Genomic DNA, 20,069 nt, shown 5'->3' with positions numbered 1-20,069 from the left:
CCCCCCCTGGGCTGTTAAACTTGCCAACACCCTGCTCCCTGCCAGCACACCTGTACACTCTGTCCCTGCAACCCCCCCCCCCCAATTCTCATCCTCACCCCCCCCCCCCAATTCTCATCCTCACCACCCCCCCGGGCTGTTAAACTTGCCAACACCCTGCTCCCTCCCAGCACACCTGTACACTCTGTCCCTGCAACACCCCCCCCCCCAATTCTCATCCTCACCACCCCCCCGGGCTGTTAAACTTGCCAACACCCTGCTCCCTCCCAGCACACCTGTACACTCTGTCCCTGCAACACCCCCCCCCCCGCCCCAATTCTCATCCTCACCACCCCCCCCCCCCCCGGGCTGTTAAACTTGCCAACACCCTGCTCCCTCCCAGCACACCTGTACACTCTGTCCCTGCACCCCCCCACCCCAATTCTAATCCTCACCCCCCCCCCCGGGCTGTTAAACTTGCCAACACCCTGCTCCCTCCCAGCACACCTGTACACTCTGTCCCTGCACCCCCCCACCCCAATTCTCATCCTCACCCCCCCCCCCGGGCTGTTAAACTTGCCAACACCCTGCTACCTGCCAGGACACCTGTACACTCTGTCCCTGCAACCCCCCCCCCCAATTCTCATCCTCCCCCCCCCCCCAATTCTCATCCTCACCACCCCTCCGGGCTGTTAAACTTGCCAACACCCTGCTCCCTCCCAGCACACCTGTACACTCTGTCCCTGCAACACCCCCCCCCGCCCCAATTCTCATCCTCACCCCCCCCCCCCGGGCTGTTAAACTTGCCAACACCCTGCTCCCTCCCAGCACACCTGTACACTCTGTCCCTGCAACCCCCCCCCGCCCCAATTCTCATCCTCACCCCCCCCCCCCCGGGCTGTTAAACTTGCCAACACCCTGCTCCCTCCCAGCACACCTGTACACTCTGTCCCTGCACCCCCCCCCCCAATTCTCATCCTCACCACCCCCCCCCGGGCTGTTAAACTTGCCAACACCCTGCTCCCTCCCAGCACACCTGTACTCTCTGTCGATGCAACACCCCCCCCGCCCCAATTCTCATCCTCACCGCTCTCTCCACCCCCCCCCCCACAAGGGGGCATCTCTCCCTCCACTCTTCACCTGATGCAGGGTTTAAAACCGAAACGTATCACATTTCTCTCTTTCCATCGGCCTAGTTGTGCGTTACTACGGATTCCAGTATCCGCCGTCCCTCGGGTCTCCAGCACAGGGGCTTTGAATCTGCGCCCATCACATGGGAGTAATTATCAACACACACTGTCCCGACTGGTGGACGCTGAACCTGTTCTCAGTAGGCTTGCTCCCCAATCCAGGCAACATCCTTGTAAATCTCCTCTGCTCCCTTTCTATGGCTTCCACATCCTTCCTGCAGTGAGGTGACCAGAACTGAGCACAGTACTCCAAGTGGGGTCTGACCAGGGTCCTATATAGCTGCAACATTACCCCTCAGCTCCTAAATTCAATTCCACGATTGATGAATGCCAATACACTGTATGCCTTCTTAACCACAGAGTCAACCTGCGCAGCTGCTTTGAGCGTCCTATGGACTCAGACCCCAAGATCCCGCTGATCCTCCACACTCCCAAGAGTCTTACCATTAATACTATATTCTGCCATCATATTTGGCCTACCAAAATGAACCACCTCACACTTATCTGGGTTGAACTCCATCTGCCTCTTCTCAGCAACACACAAAATGCTGGTGGAACGCAGCAGGCCAGGCAGCATCTATAGGATGTCCCGACGAAGGGTCACAGCCCAAAACGTCGACTGTATTTCTCCCTATAGATGCTGCCTGGCCTGCTGCATTCCACCAGCATTTTGTGTGTGTTGCTTGAATTTCCAGCATCTGCAGATTTCCTTGTGTTTGCCTCTTCTCAGACCAGTTTTGCATCCTATCAGTGTCCCGCTGTAACCTCTGACAGCCCTCCGCACTATCCACAACACCCCAACCTTTATGTCATCAGCAAACTTACTAACCCATCCCTCCACTTCCTTATCCAGGTCGTTTATAAAAATCACAAAGAGGGGGTCCCAGAACAGATCCCTGAGGCACACCACTGGTCATGGACCTCCATGCAGAATATGGCCAGTCTACAACCACTCTTTGCCTTCTGTGGGCAAGCCAGTTCTGGATCCAGAAAGCAATGTCCCCTTGGATCCCATGCCTCCTTACTTTCTCAACAAGCCTTGCATAGGGTACCTTATCTTGCTGAAATCCATATACACTACATCTACTGCTCTTCCTTCATCAATGTGTTTAGTCACATCCTCAAAAAATTCAATCAGGCTCGTAAGGCACGATCTGCCTTTGACAAAGCCATGCTGACTATTCCTCATCATATTAAACCTCTCCAAATGTTCATAAATCCTGCCTCTCAGGATCTTTTCCATCAACTTACCAACTACTGAAGTAAGACTCACTGGTCTATAATTTCCTGTGCTATCTCTACTCCCTTTCTTAAATAAGGGAACAACATCTGCAATCATCGATGATGCAAAGATCATCGCCAGAGGCTCAGCAATTTCTTCCCTCGCCTCCCACAGTAGCCTGGGGTACATCTCATCCAGTCCCGGTGACCTATCCAACTTGATATTTTCCAAAAGCTCCAGCACATTCTCTTTCTTAATGTCTACATGCTCAAGCTTTTCAATCCACTGTAAATCATCCCTACAATCGCCAAGATCCTTTTCCGTAGTGAATACTGAAGCAAAGTATTCATTAAGTACCTCCACTATCTCCTCTGTTTCCATACACACTTTGGCACTGTCACATTTGATAGGTCCTATTCTTTCACGTCTTATCCTCATGCTCTTCACATACTTGTAGAATGCCTTGGGGTTTTCCTTAATCCTGTCCACCAAGGCTTTCTCATGGCCCCTTCTGGGTCTCCTAATTTCATTCTTAAACTCCTTCCTGCTCGCCTTATAATCTTCTAGATCTCTATCATTACCTAGTTTTTTGAACCTTCTGTAAGTTTTTCTTTTCTTCTTGACTAGATTTTCAACAGCCTTTGTACACCACAGTTTCTGTACCCTACCATCCTTTCCCTGTCTCATTAGAAAGTACCTATGCAGAACTTTACACAAATATCCCCTGAACATTTGCCACATTTCTGCCGTACGTTTCCCTGAGAACATCTGTTCCCAATTTATGCTTCCAAGTTCCTGCCTATAGCTTCATATTTCCCCTTACTCCAATTAAATACTTTCGTAACTTATCTGTTCCTATCCCTCTCCAGTGCTATGGTAAAGGAGATAGATTGTGATCGTTATCTCCAAAATGCTCTCCCACTGAGAGACCTGACACCTGACCAGGTTCATTTCCCAATACCAGATCAAGTACAGCCTCTCCTCTAGTTGGCTTATCTACATATTGCGTCAGGAAACCCTCCTGAACACACCTAACAAACTCCACCCCATCTAAACCCCTCACTCTAGGGAGATGCCAATCGATATTTGGGAAATTAAAATCTCCCACCATGACAACACTGTTATTATTACATCTTTGCAGAATCTGTCTCCCTATCTGATCCTCGATGTCCCTGTTACTATTGGGTGCTCTATAAAAAACACCCAGTAGAGTTATTGACCCCTTCCTGTCCCCAACCTCCACCCACAGAGACTCCGTAGACATTCCCTCCATGGCATCCACCTTTTCTGCAGCCACAACACTATCTCTGATCAACCGTGCCACACCCCCACCTCTTTTGCCTCCCTCCCCGTCCTTTCTGAAACAAATAAATAACCAATCCTATCCCTGAGCCATCCAAGTCTCTGTAATGGCCGTAACATCATATCTCCAAGTACTGATCCATGCTCTAAGTTCATCCGCTTTGTTCACAACACTCCTTGCGTTAAAATGGACACATCTCAAACCATCAGTCTGAGCGAATCCCTTCTCTATCACTGGCCTATCCTCCCTCTCACACTGTCTACAAGCTTTCTCTATTTGTGAGCCATCCCTCCTTTTCTCTGTCTCTTCAGTTCGGTTCCCACCCCCCAGTGATTTTAGTTCCCACCCCCCCAGTGATTTTATTTCCAGTTTGTCTTCTTTTGCACATTGCTTGTTTGTCAGTCTTTGTTTACATAAACTCTTTTGTATTTCTTTATTTTCCTGCAAATACCTGCAGCAGGTGCAGACTCACCTGTCCATCACCTTCCCCTGATACCCTCTCCCATGGCCTACCCTCCTCTCCATCTCCAGCCCTTTACCTCTTCCACCTTCCCCTCAGCTTGCCTCACCTACCACCTGCCAGCATGTACTCCCGCCCCATCCCTCACCGCCCCTTCCTTTCCAGTCCTGATGCAGCGTCTCAGTCTGGATGTTGACCGTTTTTTCCCTTTCCGTAGATGCTGCCTGACCTGCTGAGTTTCTCCAGCATTTTGTGTGTGTTGCTCCAGATTTCCAGCATCTGCAGAATCTCTTGTGGTTGTGAAAATGAATCAGGGTAGTATATACGTACTTGGGAATAATTTTACTTTGAACTTGTGAATGGACGGTGTAGCCGTATCTGCTCGGAGTCCTTTTATTCCCAGGGAAGATGTGAATTAATGTCGGCTCCCCGGTTTGACTGACCGACCGGGGTCTCGGCCTCTTTTCCATTGGTGGTGCCTGGCCAGCTGAGTTCCTGCTGGGTTTGTGTGTGTTGACTGGGGTTTGCAGTCGGGAGCTGAGCCACACCCCCTCCTGTGGCCATCGGGGGAAGTGCAGAGCTGCCTGCCCCAGGGGGCACCTTTGGGACACCCTGAGGACCAGCTCTGTTTGCCGCGTACATTTACACGCACTCGGAGTTTGCTGCGGCATCTTGGCGTGACGTTACAAAAACCAGATTTCACAATTACTCTGGTTAGGCCTCATCTGGAGTTCTGTGCCCAGCTCACGGTAGGAAGGATGTTGGAGAGGGTGCCATTAATTAGATCAGCATCACACTGTGGAATGAAGGAACTCGACAGGCCGAGCGGCACCGGTGGACTCAGATCCCCTTTCTGCACAGACTGACTGGAGGGCCTCTGTCTATACGAGGGATCAGTGATTTATTCCCAAGTCAGGGTGGCACGTGATTCTGGAACAAACCATGAACAGCAGAGGAACACAGCAGGTCAGGCAGCATCTGGGAGGGTAATGGACAGTCGCCGTTTCCCTCCACAGTCGCTGCTCGACCCGCCGAGTTCCTCCCCCACTTTGTCCCTGTATGAGTTAGTTTGCTCAAAAACATCTTGGAAAGTGCTGATTGGTTGCTCGGTGTATCTAATGGTGAAATTGCTTATTGGTTGCCCGTTGAAAGTGGTGATTGGTTGCCCGTTGAAAGTGGTGATTGGTTGCCTGTTGAAAGTGCTGATTGGTTGCCTGTTGAAAGTGCTGATTGGTTGCCTGTTGAAAGTGCTGATTGGTTGCCCGTTGTATCCGATCGTGAGAGTTAGATTTGTGCAGTTCTGGTGTGTGTTCAGCAGACCTTCTCCCTACACAACGCCCACACCCCTCCATTCTCTAACATCTTCCGATCCCTGCCTCCATATTGTAAGGCTGTTACCACTGCATGTGGTCCTGGACACCCCATCCCTGAGGTTCAGGCAAGAGTTTTTAATGAGATCACTTCTCACACACGGACTCACACCACTTGGCCGCCCCGTCCACACTTGACACGTTGCCCAAGTAAGCCTGGAGCACCTTGCCTGTGTTGGCCTGTGTACCTTTCCTGTCCACATACCTGTTCAAATGTCTTCTCAATGTTGTAATGTGCCTGTTTCTACCACTCCCTCTGGCAGCTCGTTCCACATTCCTCTGGCTGAGGAACTCACCACTCCGGCCCCTTTTGGCACAGACTAGATGGGCTGAAGGGGCCTGTTTGAGTTCTGTAGTTTCCCCCTCGCAAACCCTGCAATAAAGACTGTGACTATCAACACTACCCACATCTCTTGTGAGTTTGTAAACAATAGACAATAGACGGTAGGTGCAGGAGTGGGCCAATCGGCCCTTCTAGCCAGCACTGCCATTCACTGTGATCATGGCTGATCATACACAATCAGTACCCCGTTCCTGCCCTCTCCCCATATCCCTTGACCCCGTTATCTATAGGAGCTCTATCTAACTCTCTTGAATGCATCCAGAGATTTGGCCTCCACTGCCTTCTGGGGCAGAGCATTCCACATATCCACCACTCTCTGGGTGAAAAAGTTTTTCTGCATCTCTGTTCTAAATGGCCTACCCCTTATTCTTAAACTGTGGCCTCTAGTTCTGGACTCACCCATCAGCGGGAACATGCTTCCTGCCTCCAGTGTGTCCAATCCCTTAATAATCTTATATGTCTCAATCAGATCCTCTCTCATCCTTCTAAATTCCAGTGTATACAAACCCAGTCGCTCCAATCTTTCAACATATGACAGTCCCGCCATTCCAGGAATTAACCTTGTGAACCTATGCTGTACTCCCTCAATAGCAAGAATGTCCTTCCTCAAATTTGGAGACCAAAACTGCACACAATACTCCAGGTGGGGTCTCACCAGGGCCCTGTACAGCTGCAGAAGGACCTCTTTACTCCTATACTCAATTCCTCGTGTTATAAAAGTCAGCATGCCATTAGCTTTCTTCACTGCCTGCTGTACCTGCATGCTTGCTTTCATTGACTGATGTACAAGAACACCTAGATCTCATTGTACTTCCCCTTTTCCTAACTTGACTCCATTTAGATAGTAATTTGCCTTCCTGTTCTTGCCACCAAAGTGGATAACCTTACATTTATCCACATGAAACTGCATCTGCCATACATTTGCCCACTCACCCAACCTGTCCAAGTCACCCTGCATTCTCATAACATCCTCCTGACATTTCACACTGCCACCCAGCTTTGTGTCATCAGCAGATTTGCTAATGTTACTTTTAATCCCTTCATCTAAATCAAAAATGTATATTGTAAACAGCTGCAGTCCCAGCATTGAACCTTGCGGTACCCCACTGGTCACAGCCTGCCATTCCGAAAGGGACCCGTTAATCGCTACTCTTTGTTTCCTGTCAGCCAGCCAATTTTCAATCCATGTCAGTACTCAGCCCCCAATACCATGTGCCCTAATTTTGCCCACTAATCTCCTATGTGGGACTTTATCAAAAGCTTTCTGGAAGTCCAGGTACATTACATCCACTGGCTCTCCCTTGTCCATTTTCAAAAAACTCCAGAAGATTAGACAAGCATGATTTTCCCTTCATAAATCCATGCTGACTCGGACTGATCCTTCTACTGCTATCCAAACCTCTGGGGTCACCCTTTAGCCGTGTCAATGTTCCACCGTTTAAAGCTAACCTTGCTTTCTCCAGTTCAACCACTTCTTGCCGAGCTCCCATTTTCTCCTGCTCCGCAACTCGATCCTTGACTTCCTGACCAAGGGACTGCAGTCAGCACCTCCTCCACGGCTACTGAGCACTGTCATTTCACAAGACTACCCCCGCTCCCCACTCCCTGCACGTTCATAACTGCTTGGCTTGATTCTGCACTAACTTTGCAGATGACACCACTGTAGTGGGCCTATGTACAGGAAGGAGGTGGAGGGTCTAGTGACACCAGCCGTCCCCACGATGTGGACAAAGTTAAAGAGCCGGTCACTGACTGCAGGAAGGGGGTCGACGCACACTCCTCTCTGCACAACGGTGTTGAGGGTGAGAGGCTCAGGTTCCCCAGAGAGCAGGTCACCAAGACCCCGTCCTACTCCAACCACATAAACTCCGCAGCCAAGAAAGCTGACCAATGCCTCTGCTTCGTAAAGAAATTTGGCGTGTCACCCAACCGTTTTTACAGGTGCCCTATCGGGACGTGTCCCAGCTCGGCCCGTGGACACAGCTCAGCACATCATGGGGACCAGCTGCTCCTCCACAGACTTCTCACTGGCCTGGTAAAGCAGCCAGCGTAATCAAAGCCCTCCCCTCCACCGGGCAGAAGGTACCGAAGCCTGAAAGCTGGTGCCACCAGGCTCAAGGACAGCCTCTGCTCCCTGTTAGCTGTTGAACGGCCCCTGCGTATGGCAAGCACGCTCCTGATTCACAGTCTACCTCGTCAGAGCCTTGCGTCTCACTGTCCACCTGCACCGCACTTTCTGTGCAACTGTGACACTTCATTTCACATTGTCAGTGTTTGATCTTATTCTGCCGCCATGCACTCTGTAATGGTCTGATCACTATGACCAAAAAAACATAAACCAGTACAGTACAGGAACAGACCATTCAGCCCATCCATGTGCCTATCCAAATGTCTGTTAGCAGCCTCTATTGTATTTACCTCCACCACCACACCAGGCAGCACATTCCAGGCATCCATGACTCTGAGTAAATAAAACTTACTTCTCACATCCCCTTGAAACTACCCCCTCTCACCTTCAATGCATACCCTCTGGTATTAGACATTTCAACCCTGGGAAACAGACACCCTCTGACCTCTCATAATCCTATAAACCTCGATCAGATCTCCCCTCTGCCTCCGACGCACCAGAGAAGACAACTCAGGTTTGTCCAGCCTCTTGTGACAGCACACGCCCTCTAAACCAGGCAGCTTCTGGTAAACCTCTTCTGCCCCATTTCCAAAACCTCAAAACCCTTCCCATAGTGGGGCAACTAAAACTGCACGCAATACTCCGGATGTGGCCTAACCAGAGTTTTATAAAGTTGCAACATAACCTCCTGACTTTTGAACTCAATGCCTTGGCTAATATGAACAAGCATTCCGCAAGTCTTCTTAAGCACCTTATTGACCCGTGTAGCCACTTTCAAGGAGCTATGAACTTGGATCCCAAGATCTCTGCTCAGAAACACTGCTAATAATCTTGCTCTTAAAAGTGTATGTCTCCTTACATTTGCCCTACCGAGGTGCAACACTTCACACTTATCTGGGTTAAACTCCATCTGCCATTTCTCAGCCCATGTCTGCAATTGATCTATACCTTGCTACATTCTTTGTCTGTCATCTTACACTATCCACAACTCCATCAATCTTTGTATCATTCACAAAATTAACCCATCCATCTACATTTTCATCCAGGTCATTTATACACATTACAAACAGCAGAGGTCCCAACACAGATCCCTGCAGAACTCCACTAATTACAGACCTCCAGTTTGAATAAATCCCTTCAACCACCACCCACTGTCTTCTATTTGCAAGCCAGTTCTGAATCCAGACAGCCAATTTGCCGCAGATCCCAAGCATTCTTATCTTCTGGATTAGCCTCACATGAGGGCTTTGTCAAATGCCTTACTAGAATCCATATAGACAACATCTACTGCCCTGCCCTCATCAATCACTCTTGTCACCTTGTCAAAAAAAAACTCAATCAGTTTGGTAAGGCATGACCTGCCCCACACAAAGCCATGCTGGCTCTCCCTAATAAGGCCATGGGTTTCCAAATGCTCATATATCCAATGCCTTAGGATGTTCTCCAGCAATCCCCTACAACTAACTCATTCAACAAACTCATTCGTAAGGCCAGTGATGTTGTGGGGGTGGAACTGGACTCTCTGACAGTGGTGTCTGAAAAGAGGATGCTGTCCAAGTTGCATGCCATCTTGGACAATGACTCCCATCCACTCCATAATGTACTGGTTAGGCACAGGAGTACATTCAGCCAGAGACTCATTCCACTGAGATGTAACACTGAGCGTCATAGGAAGTCATTCCTACCTGTGGCCATCAAACTTTACAACTCCTCCCTCAGAGTGTCAGACTCCCTGAGCCAATAAGCTGGTCCTGGACTTACTTCCACTTGGAATAACTTACTTATTATTATTTAATTATTTATGGTTTTATATTGCTGTATTTCTTCACTATTCTTGGTTGGCACGGCTGTAACGAAACCCAATTTCCCTCGGGACCAATAAAGTATGTCTGTCTGTCTATCTGTGATGTGAGACTCACCACTACAGTTCCCAGGATTTTCCCTCGTTCCCTTCTTAGACAGAGCCTGTGGCTACAGAGGGCACAAAGATGGTGGACAAGGGCCCAGCAATCTCGTCTCTTGCCTCCTTCAGTCCGAACCTGGGGTAAATCCCATCAGCCCCTGGGGAGTTATCCACCTCAATACGCATTAGGAGACCCAACACTTCCTCCTCCTTGACCTCTAAACACCCTAATATACTCAGCACTCATCTCCTGGTCCTCCATATCCTTTTCCTCGGTAAATACCGAAGCAAAGTGCTCATTAAGTACCTCAGTCACATTCTCTGCATCCAAGCAAATGTCCCTCCTTTATCCTTGAGAGCTCCCATCCTCTCCCCAGTTATCTATCCTCTTGGAATTCATAGAATGCTTTGGGATTCGCCTTCATCCTACTGGCCAAGGACTCTTCATGGTCCCTCCCGGTTTTCCTAGTTCCCTCCGTGAGTTCTTTTCTGGCATCTTTATGCTCCTCCTGTGCTGCATTTGATCCCAGCTTCCGAGGCTTTACAGACTTTTCCTTTTTCTTCTTGACTAAATCCATCACCTCTCTGAACATCCAATGTTCTCCTATCTTTCCTTCTAACGGGATCATACCTTTCCTGTACTCTGTGCAATTGATCTTTAAACACACTCTACACGTCTGATGCCGACTTGCCAGAGAAAAGATGTTCTCAATTGATGCTTCTTAGTTCCTGCCTAATGCCTACATAATTTGCCCTACTCCAATTTAAAACTCTCCCACAAGGACCATATCCTTATCTATCTGCCATCACCAGATACTACTACAACACAGAGATCGCCCAAAACAAACCTGCACACAGATCTGCTGGCTGAATTCCGCGACGTCGGCTTGCTGAGGGGAACGGGCCTACAATCCTCGGACTTGCCTGATGCTGGGAGCCAGAGATGGAGATGGAGACGTCGAAAGTACAGAGTTTGCATTCAGATGCTGTTCATAGACTTCAGTTCAGCATTCAACACAATCATCCCTCAGAAACTGATTGGAAAGCTGAGCCTGTTGGGCCTGAACACCTCCCTCTGCAACTGGATCCTAGACTTCCTGACTGGGAGACCTCAGTCAGTCCGGATCGGGAGCAGCATCTCCAACACCATCACACCGAGCATAGGGTCCCCCCAGGGTTATGTGCTCAGTCCACTACTGTTCACTCTGCTGACCCACGACTGTGCTGCAACATACAGCTGGAACCACATCATCAAGCTTGCCGATGACACGACTGTGGTGGGTCTCATCTGCAAGAACGACGAGTCAGGTTACAGAGAGGAGGTGCAGCGGCTAACGGACTGGTGCAGAGCCAACAACCTGTCTCTGAATGTGAACAAAACAAAAGAGATGGTTGTTGACTTCAGGAGGGCACGGAACGACCACTCCCCGCTGAACATCAATGGCTCCTCGGTAGAGATCGTTAAGAGCACCAAATTTCTTGGTATTCACCTGACGGAGAATCTCACCTGGTCCCTCAACACCAGCTCCATAGCAAAGAAAGCCCAGCAGCATCTCTACTTTCTGCGAAGGCTGAGGAAAGTCCATCTCCCACCCCCCATCCTCATCACATTCTACAGGGGTTGTATTGAGAGCATCCTGAGCAGCTGCATCACTGCCTGGTTCAGAAATTGTACCATCTCAGATCGCAAGACCCTGCAGCGGATAGTGAGGTCAGCTGAGAAGATCATCAGGGTCTCTCTTCCCGCCATCGTGGACATTTACACTACACGCTGCATCCGCAAAGGAAACAGCATTATGAAGGACCCCATGCACCCCTCATACAAAGTCTTCTCCCTCCTGCCGTCTGGGAAAAGGCTCCGAGGCATTCAGGCTCTCAAGACCAGACTACGTAACAGTTTCTTCCCCCAAGCTATCAGACTCCTCAATACCCGAAGCCTGGACTGACACCTTGCCCTACTGTCCTGTTTATTATTTATTGTAATGCCTGCACTGTTTTTGTGCACTTCATGCAGTTCAGTGTAGGTCTGTAGTCTAGTATAGCTTTCTCTGTGTTTTTTTTTGTTACGTAGTTCAGTCTAGTTTTTTGTACTGTGTCATGTAAACCATGGTCCTGAAAAACGTTGTGTCATTTTTACTATGTATTGTACCAGCAGTTATGGTCGAAATGACAATAAAAGTTGACTTGACTTGACTTATCTATAGCTATCCTGAAAGTTAAATGAGTTGTGGTCACTGTCCCCTATCTGTTCATCCACTGAGAGGTCAGTCATCTGGCTCGGCTCATTAGCCAACACCAGGTCCAGTATGGCCCCTCCTCTCATTGGATTGTCCACATATTGATTTAAGAAACCTTCCTGGATTCACTAAGCTTTGTCATCTAAACCTCTTACAGTAAGGTCCCAGTTTATATTAGGGATTTTGAAATCCCTCATGATGACAACCCTATTACCTTTACACTTTTCTTTAATCTGATTACCTATCTGTTCCTCAATGTCCCAGTGGCTATCAGGGGGTCAGTAGTACAATCCCATTGGTGTGATTGCACCCTTCCTGTTCCTGAGTTCACCCCAAATGGACCTGGTGTCTGACCCCTCCATTATGTCTCCCCTGAGTGCAGCTGTGATATTGTCCGATTCGTAGTGCAACTCCACCTCTCTTTTACTTCCTCCCCTATCTTTTCAAAAACTTTGTAAATGTTGTACCTTAATCACCCATTCCTGCTCCTCTCTTAACCAAGTTTCAGTAATGGCTATAACATCATACTTCCATGTACTGATCTGTGCTCTAACTTCATCACAATTACTCATAATACTCCTAGTATTAAAATATACACACTGAAAACTATCTGACCCATCATACCTGTTATTTAAATTTTGCCTTTAACACTTTCCCTGACATCTACCTCTGGTCCCTTACTGACCTGGGGCTCTGGATCCCAGACTCCTGCAAAACTAGTTTAAAACCTCCCTAGTAGCATTAGCAAACCTCCCAGCTAGGATATTGGTTCCCCTCCAGTTCAGGTGCAACCCATCCCACTTGTACAGGTCCCCACTTTCCCAGAGAGAATGCAAGATGAGAGTTTCACTGTATCTTGGGACATTTCACAATAATAGACTAATTTACCAATTTACCAATTGTTACATGTGATCCCCTTGTCCAAATCATGGATGTGGATCATGAACAACTGGAGGCCTGGCTCTGAACTCTGTGGTATATTCTCTTGTATCACAAAATAACCTCTGATTTTCCAGGGCAACAAGAAAAAGTGCAATGCAGGGGCAATTTGTTGTTCTCTGGGTGGCTGTAATACCACAACCAGGCTGCAGGTGACAATGTTGCTCCACGATGGGCACTCCCCGTTCAACAGCACCCCCTGCAGGTCGGCTCCGTCAGCGGCAGCTGAGTCCTTAATGTCAGAATGTAACGGTGAAGATCAAACCATAAGGCATAGAAACACAATTAGGCCATCCAGCGGTTTGAGCCATTTCAATCCCAGTCAACCCCATCCTCCTGCCCTCTTGCCATATCCCTCGATGCCCTAACCAATCAGGAATCTGCAGATTCACTCATGTTGCCTAGGAATCTACCAGCACCCGTTTTAAATATACCCATGGACTTGGCCTCGCCCACAGGGAATTCCACAGATTCCTTTCCTAAAAAAATTCCTCTTCACTTCTAAAAATACACCCCTCAATTTTGAGGCTGTGCCCTGTAGTTCTGGATACCCCAACATAGGAAACATCCTCTCCACATCCACCCTATCTAGTCCTTTCAACATTTAATAGGTTTCAATGAGATCCCCACACATTCTTCTAAACTCCAGTGAGTACAGGCCCAAAGCTGCCAAACACTCCTCATATGTTAACCCCTTCATTCCTGGAATCATCCTCGTGAACCTCCTCTGGACTCTCTCCAATGACAACACATCCTTTCTGAGATATGGGGCCCGAAGCTGTTGACGATACTCCAAGTGCAGCCTGACTAGTGTCTTGTAAAAGCTCAGAATTATCTCCTTGCTTTTATATTCAATTCCTCTTGAAATAAATGCCAACATTGCATTTTACCACAGACCCAACCTGTGAATTGACCTTCTGGGAGTCTTGCACGACGACTCTTGAGTCCCTCTGCACCTCCGATGTTTGAAATTTCTTCCCATTTAGATAATAGTCAGCACTACTGTTCCTTTCACCAAAATGCATGATCATACATTTCCCTACATTGTTCCATCTGCCACTTTTTTGCCCGTTCTTCCAATTTGTCTAAGTACTGCTGCAGTCAAATTGTTTCCTCAGCGCTACCTACCCCTCCACCTATCTTCGTATCATCCACAAACTTTGCCACAAAGCCATCAGCTCCATTATCCAAATCGTTGACAAACAATGTGAAAAGTAGCGGTCCCAGTACTGATTCCCTGAGGAACACCACTCATAACCAGCAGCCAACCAAAAAAGGCCCCTTTTAATGTCCTCATCCTGACGAAGGGTCTTGGCCCGAAACGTCGACAGTGCTTTTCCTTATAGATGCTGCCTGGCCTGCTGCGTTCCACCAGCATTTTGTGTGTCTTGCTTGAATTTCCAGCATCTGCAGATTTCCTCGTGTAGGATTTTATCTTGTTAAACAGCCTCATTTGAGGCACCTTATCAAACGCCTTCTGAAAATCCCAGTAAATGACATCCACTGCCTCTCATTTGTCCACCTGGTTTGTTACTTTCTCAAAGGACTCACACAGATCTGTCAGGCAAGATCTCCCTTCACAGAAACTATGCTGACTTTGACTTATTTTATCATTAGTCTCCAAGTACTCCAAAACTCATCCTTAATAATGGACTCCAACACTTTCCCAGCCACTGAGGTTAGGCTAACTGGTCTATAATTGCCTCTCTTTTGAACCTTCCTCCCTTCTGAAAGACTGGAGTGATGTTTGCATCTCCAGGACCATGCCAGAATCAAGTGATTCTTGAAAGATCATGACCAATGCATCTGTTATCTCTCCAGCAACCTCTCTCAGGATGCTGTTAGTGTCAAATTCCCTCCAGACTCACGGCCCTCACTAGGGTAGGGAGGGTCTGCACTCCTGCAGCACTCACAGTCAATAGAGCAATTCTGATTGGGAGAGCAGAGGTAGTGGGTAGAATAGCCTCCTCGAGCTTCTGATGGGGGGGGGGAGAGTGTGAAGTGTGAGAAACAGGGGGGAGAGAGTAAGTGCAATGGAGAGTGAGAGAGACTGTGAGAGAGAGGGAGAGAGACAGAGACACACTCTCAATCACACTCAGACATACAGTATACACAGATTGTCAGACACTCACACACACACTGATATAGTATATTTTCACTCACAAACACAACACTAACACACACACACAAGCACACACCACTTGCTCACTCACTCACACACACACACATAAACCAGCTCACCCTCTCTCACTCACACACACACACATAAACCAGCTCACCCTCTCTCTCTCACACACACTGATATAGTATATATACACTCACAAGCACATCACTAACACACACACACACACACACAAGCACACACCACTTGCTCACTCACTCACACACACACACAAGCACACACCACTTGCTCACTCACTCACACACACACACATAAACCAACTCACCCTCTCTCTCTCACACACACAGGGCTGAGACCCACAAACTCTGTCTTTATCTTTCTCTCTCCGCTTGCTCCAGTGCTGAATTTTGATGCTGTCTGTGCAGCTTTGGGCTACAATTTCCGTGTCTGGACGCGTTTCCATCATGAGTTCTGGTTTGCTCTCCCATCCCAGGGCCGTGGGTGTTCGGTGGGATAACTAACTGCTGTAAGTTGCCCCCGTGTGAGTGAGGGGGGGAAATCTGGGGGCAGCTGGTGGGAATGGTTACACAGAATGTTGAGATAACACAATGGACCGAATGGCCTCGTTCTACGTCAGAAGGAAATGGGAAGACACGAGTGCTCATGCGGAGATACCTCGTACCGGGAATGAACCGGAAGAGGGAATGGTGTTTGAATCACATCTTTTGTTTTAAGGGATTATCGACTGTGCTTTCAGGTGAAGCTGAGACGAGTTTGATTGAAGACTGGGCGCCTCGGCCCGACGATGAACAGCTGCAGTGCGCTCACGGGCAAAGAGCCGCGAAGATCCCCGTCACCTCCCTGAACAGAGGGGATGCCACCATCCCCTCGATCCGGAGTCTGGCCGATCCCAGTGGGAGGGGGACAGCGGAGGGGTGGGCGGGAGGAGGTCAGGGGCGAGTGAAACCTACCCCACTCTACCACAGGTCTTCACTCTCCTCATGAGCAAGTTCCCTGATCGACTGTTCATCGATCTTCACTTTGAATCCGATAATCAGACCACCACCAACCTCGGGGTCAAAGAACTCCAGAGGTTCACAGTCCACACCACCACCCCCCCGCTGCCCCCGAGAGAAGAAATTCCACATACCTCAGTTTTAAGTAATGCGGAGTGGCGAGGCAGCTTCATGCCATGACGGCACCAGTGACCCCGGTTCAATTCCCGCCACTCTCTGCACTTTCTCCCCGGGTGCCGGCTGTCCCACAGTCCAAAGACAAATCGGTTGGTAGGTGACGTTGTCGTGGGATGCGGCTTATTGGGCCGGCAGGCCTACCTCTGAACAAATGTCAGCCTCTACTCTACAATCGTGGTAAGTGCACGAGAGGTGGGGCTGGAAAGGCCTTTGTTTTAGGTCGATATGCTGAGGTGAGATGGTGAGGGGGAATCGAGGTGACTCGTTTCCTGGCCGAGTGAGGTGCCTCAACCCAGTGTTCCCTCGAAGCTGGGCGGCTACACGGCCTCACGGTAACTGCAATGCTCCCATGCATTGTTGCCGTCCAGGTGGAATCTTCGTCTGTATGAATCAGCCCTGTCAGAACTTCCTGCTCAGAGCAATGGCTGGTCTATGAAGTGGTAAAGAGGTGAGAGGGAATATTGGTGAAACTACAGTTGGAGAATTTTGTGTTGTTCTGGTTGCCCAGATAGTGCAAGGGTGATGCAGGGTGTGGGCCATTCCGTCCATTGGGGATAGTAGTATGTAAGCTTGTCAATCCATTTGGTTCAGCAGGGTGTGGACCAATCAGCCCTCTGGGGACAGCAGCGCATGGACCAATCAGCCCTCTGGGTTCAGCAGGGCATGGACCAATCAGCCCTCTGGGTTCAGCAGGGCGTGGACCAATCAGCCCTCTGGGGACAGCAGGGTGTGGACCAATCAGCTCTCTGGGGGTAGCAGGGAGTAGACCAATCAGCTCTCTGGGGGTAGCAGGGAGTAGACCAATCAGCTCTCTGGGTTCAGCAGGGAGTGGACCAATCAGCCCTCTGGGTCAGCAGGGTGTGGCTGGTACAACTGTGGAGTGAGCCCACCGACACCCCCTCCCCATGGTCACATAAGGTGCACCGAGGCGAAGCTGGACCAGCGTGATTGGGGGGGGGTTGGAATGTCAGGGTTCCACATCAGGGTGCCACAATAAACAGCTGACGTTAATTTTTCAAACACATTTATTGAGCTCTTGACATTAAAATCAAACACAGTGTGTATGAACAGTGTAAACAATTAACATAAAAGGCGTCAGCCTATCGGTACCCGAGGGAGGGAGGGAGGGAGTGAGTGTGCCTCCATCTCAATCCCCCCACAATGCCTGACCTCACCCCCTTCCTGTGGCCACTTATCTACAAGGTTCACTGTCATGTGACTCCCCCTTCTCTTCCACCCTCACAACTCTCCCCCCTCTGCTCCGCTCCTCCCTCCAACTCCCATGCTCCCTCAACCCCCCAGGACGCCCCCACCCCTCCCCGGTTCGGGATTCGGGGAAACCACGCTGGATGACGTAATGGACATGAGAAATTTCAGCTGGAACACGCAGACACATCCACCGGTAGATTTCCCTCCCTCTGGCAGCTGTTGACCACTGTGGTCTACATTCAAACAAAGGTCACCTCCACCCCTCTGGTTAACTCCAACTGCAGCAGGGCTCGCTGCTGACAAACTGGCAGGTGAATTTCTCGGTGTGTTCCTCTCCTCACAGACGCTGCCTGACACGCTGAGTGATTCCAGCATTTTCAGGTTTTATATTTAAAATTTATAGATTTTATTTTTCAATCTCTACCCAACACTCCCCCACCCGACTTCAAAACTGTATCAAAACCATGGTCACTTGATAAATGATTTGTTTAGTTTAATATCCCCAACTCTAAAATTAATAATCTTAAGTCTAGTTGTACTCTTCTGGCCACCTTAAAAGTTGGATTGATGTCGTCCGTCGGTGTATCAAAAGTGTCTGTCTCCAAGGTCAGGGTAAAAGATCAAACCCGCCATGAGGGTTTGATGGGAATTGTCCTTGTAATGCAGATCCATAGCTCGATGGTCTCACCTGCGTTACGTTCCGATAAATATCGTGGTGGCTGGCTGTCTACTTTAGCAACCATTCGTTCACTGAAAGAGAGACAAGGACAGAGGATACAGAGTCATTTTTAATGCATCATCCATTGGGCAATCTAAATGAAGCCTGGCTTGGGGAGAAACCGCTCCCGCTAACGGAGATTCAAAAAAACTCACCAAGTGAGCACTGGTACAGTGAAATCCAGGTACAAATAGAAACTTCTGTATATACACTCACACACACACAGACACAGACACACACACACACACACACACACACACACACATACACACACACACACACACACACAAAGACACAGACACATAGACACAGACTGACAGACACACACACAAAGACACAGACAGACAGACACACACACACACACACCCAGACACAGACAGACAGACAGACACAAGAAAAAAGTGGTAAAATGGAAAGAGCACAGAAGAGAGTTACGAGGATGCTGTCAGGACGACTGGGCGAACAGTTCTGGGGAGAGGTTGGCCGGCTGGATCTTTATTCCCTGGGACAGAGGAGAACTTGGGGTGACCGTTACAATTCTGACAGGCATTAGATCTGAATTTGAGAGGCATGGACAGGGAGAACAATTTTGTCAGGGTGTGTGTGTATGGAATGATAGACGTAGTGGTTGAAGGAGGTACAGTGCTGACATTTGAGGAGAACTTGGATTGGTATCTGGAGAGGGTTCGAAAGTTCTGGGCCGAATGCTGGAAATTGGGAAGAGTTTGCTGAGAGCTGTGGTCAGCCTGCACTCGGACTGGGTCAGGCGCAATGAAAAGCTTGCTTCAGCAGCATCGCGGGCTCAGAGATCCAGATACACAATATTCACAAAAAAAATTATACAAAACTCTACAAAAAAAGAACATAATTGGAACACAAAAGAACAAGCTCATTGGAACAACACACTAAACCTGCGTGACGCTGTCACAGCTCAGTGTTCGGACGTTTGGAGCTCATTCCTCGCATCCTCTGTAAGGAGTCTCTCTACGTCCTCCCCAGTCCGATTACCTACCGGGTAGGGTAACTGGTCATTGTAGATTGTCCTGTCATTAGGTTAGGGTTAATCGGGGTTGTGGGGATGCTGGGCGGTGTGGTTTGAAGGGATAAGTAGAGTTCTGGAGGAGCTGAGTGGGCCTGGCAGAAACTGTCGCTCGATTACCCCCCGCACACACTGCCTGACCTGCTGAGTTCTTCCAGCAGTCTGTGTGTGTTGCTCCGAGCTCCCGGTACCTGCTGAATTGCTTGAATCTTGAGTGAAGCATAAGATGGTAATTTATTTGCTAAACGTTGTGGTTTGGATCCTGCTGGTTGGTTCAAGAACTGAATGGCTGAAGGGAAGCAGATTTTCCTGTACCTGGTTCAATGTGACTCCTCCCAATCTCCTAACCTCCCTCTCCCTATCACCGGAGAGGTTCTGGTGGAGTACCGTACTGCATCAGCTTTGGTCACCTGTCACAGGAAAGACGTGTAAACTGTGCAGAAGGGATTTCTTTCGTGGTTTCTGCTGGCAGTGTATCTTACATCTCTTCATTACACATTCTTCTTTATTAAGACAGCATAAGACACAGGAGCAGTATTAGTCCATTCGGCCCATCGACTCTGCTCCACCATTCACCATGGCTGATTTACTATCCCTCTGCACCTCCATTCTCCTGCCTTCTCCTCCGTAACCTTTGACACCCTGACTCATCAGCCTTTCAATATACCCGATGACTTGGCCTCCACAGCCGTCTGTGGCAGTGAATTCCACAGA

At 48.9% G+C, this 20,069-nt stretch overlaps 1 protein-coding gene across 2 annotated transcripts in view; it reads right to left on the bottom strand.

The window, feature by feature from the left end:
• Positions 1 to 17,396: 17,396 nt before the first annotated feature.
• Positions 17,397 to 20,069, bottom strand: part of ca10a (carbonic anhydrase Xa) — a 269,702-nt gene continuing 267,029 nt past the window's right edge. For both annotated transcript variants that reach the window (XM_059948186.1, XM_059948187.1), the window contains one exon: positions 17,397 to 18,348. In XM_059948186.1, coding sequence (XP_059804169.1) covers positions 18,326 to 18,348 — 23 coding nt within the window. In that variant the 3' untranslated portion in view covers positions 17,397 to 18,325. The remainder of the gene's footprint in view (positions 18,349 to 20,069) is intronic.

Source organism: Hypanus sabinus, chromosome 23, assembly GCF_030144855.1.
Source record: "Hypanus sabinus isolate sHypSab1 chromosome 23, sHypSab1.hap1, whole genome shotgun sequence".
NCBI classification, from domain to species: domain Eukaryota; kingdom Metazoa; phylum Chordata; class Chondrichthyes; order Myliobatiformes; family Dasyatidae; genus Hypanus; species Hypanus sabinus.
This window is presented reverse-complemented; position numbering and strand designations above follow the sequence as displayed.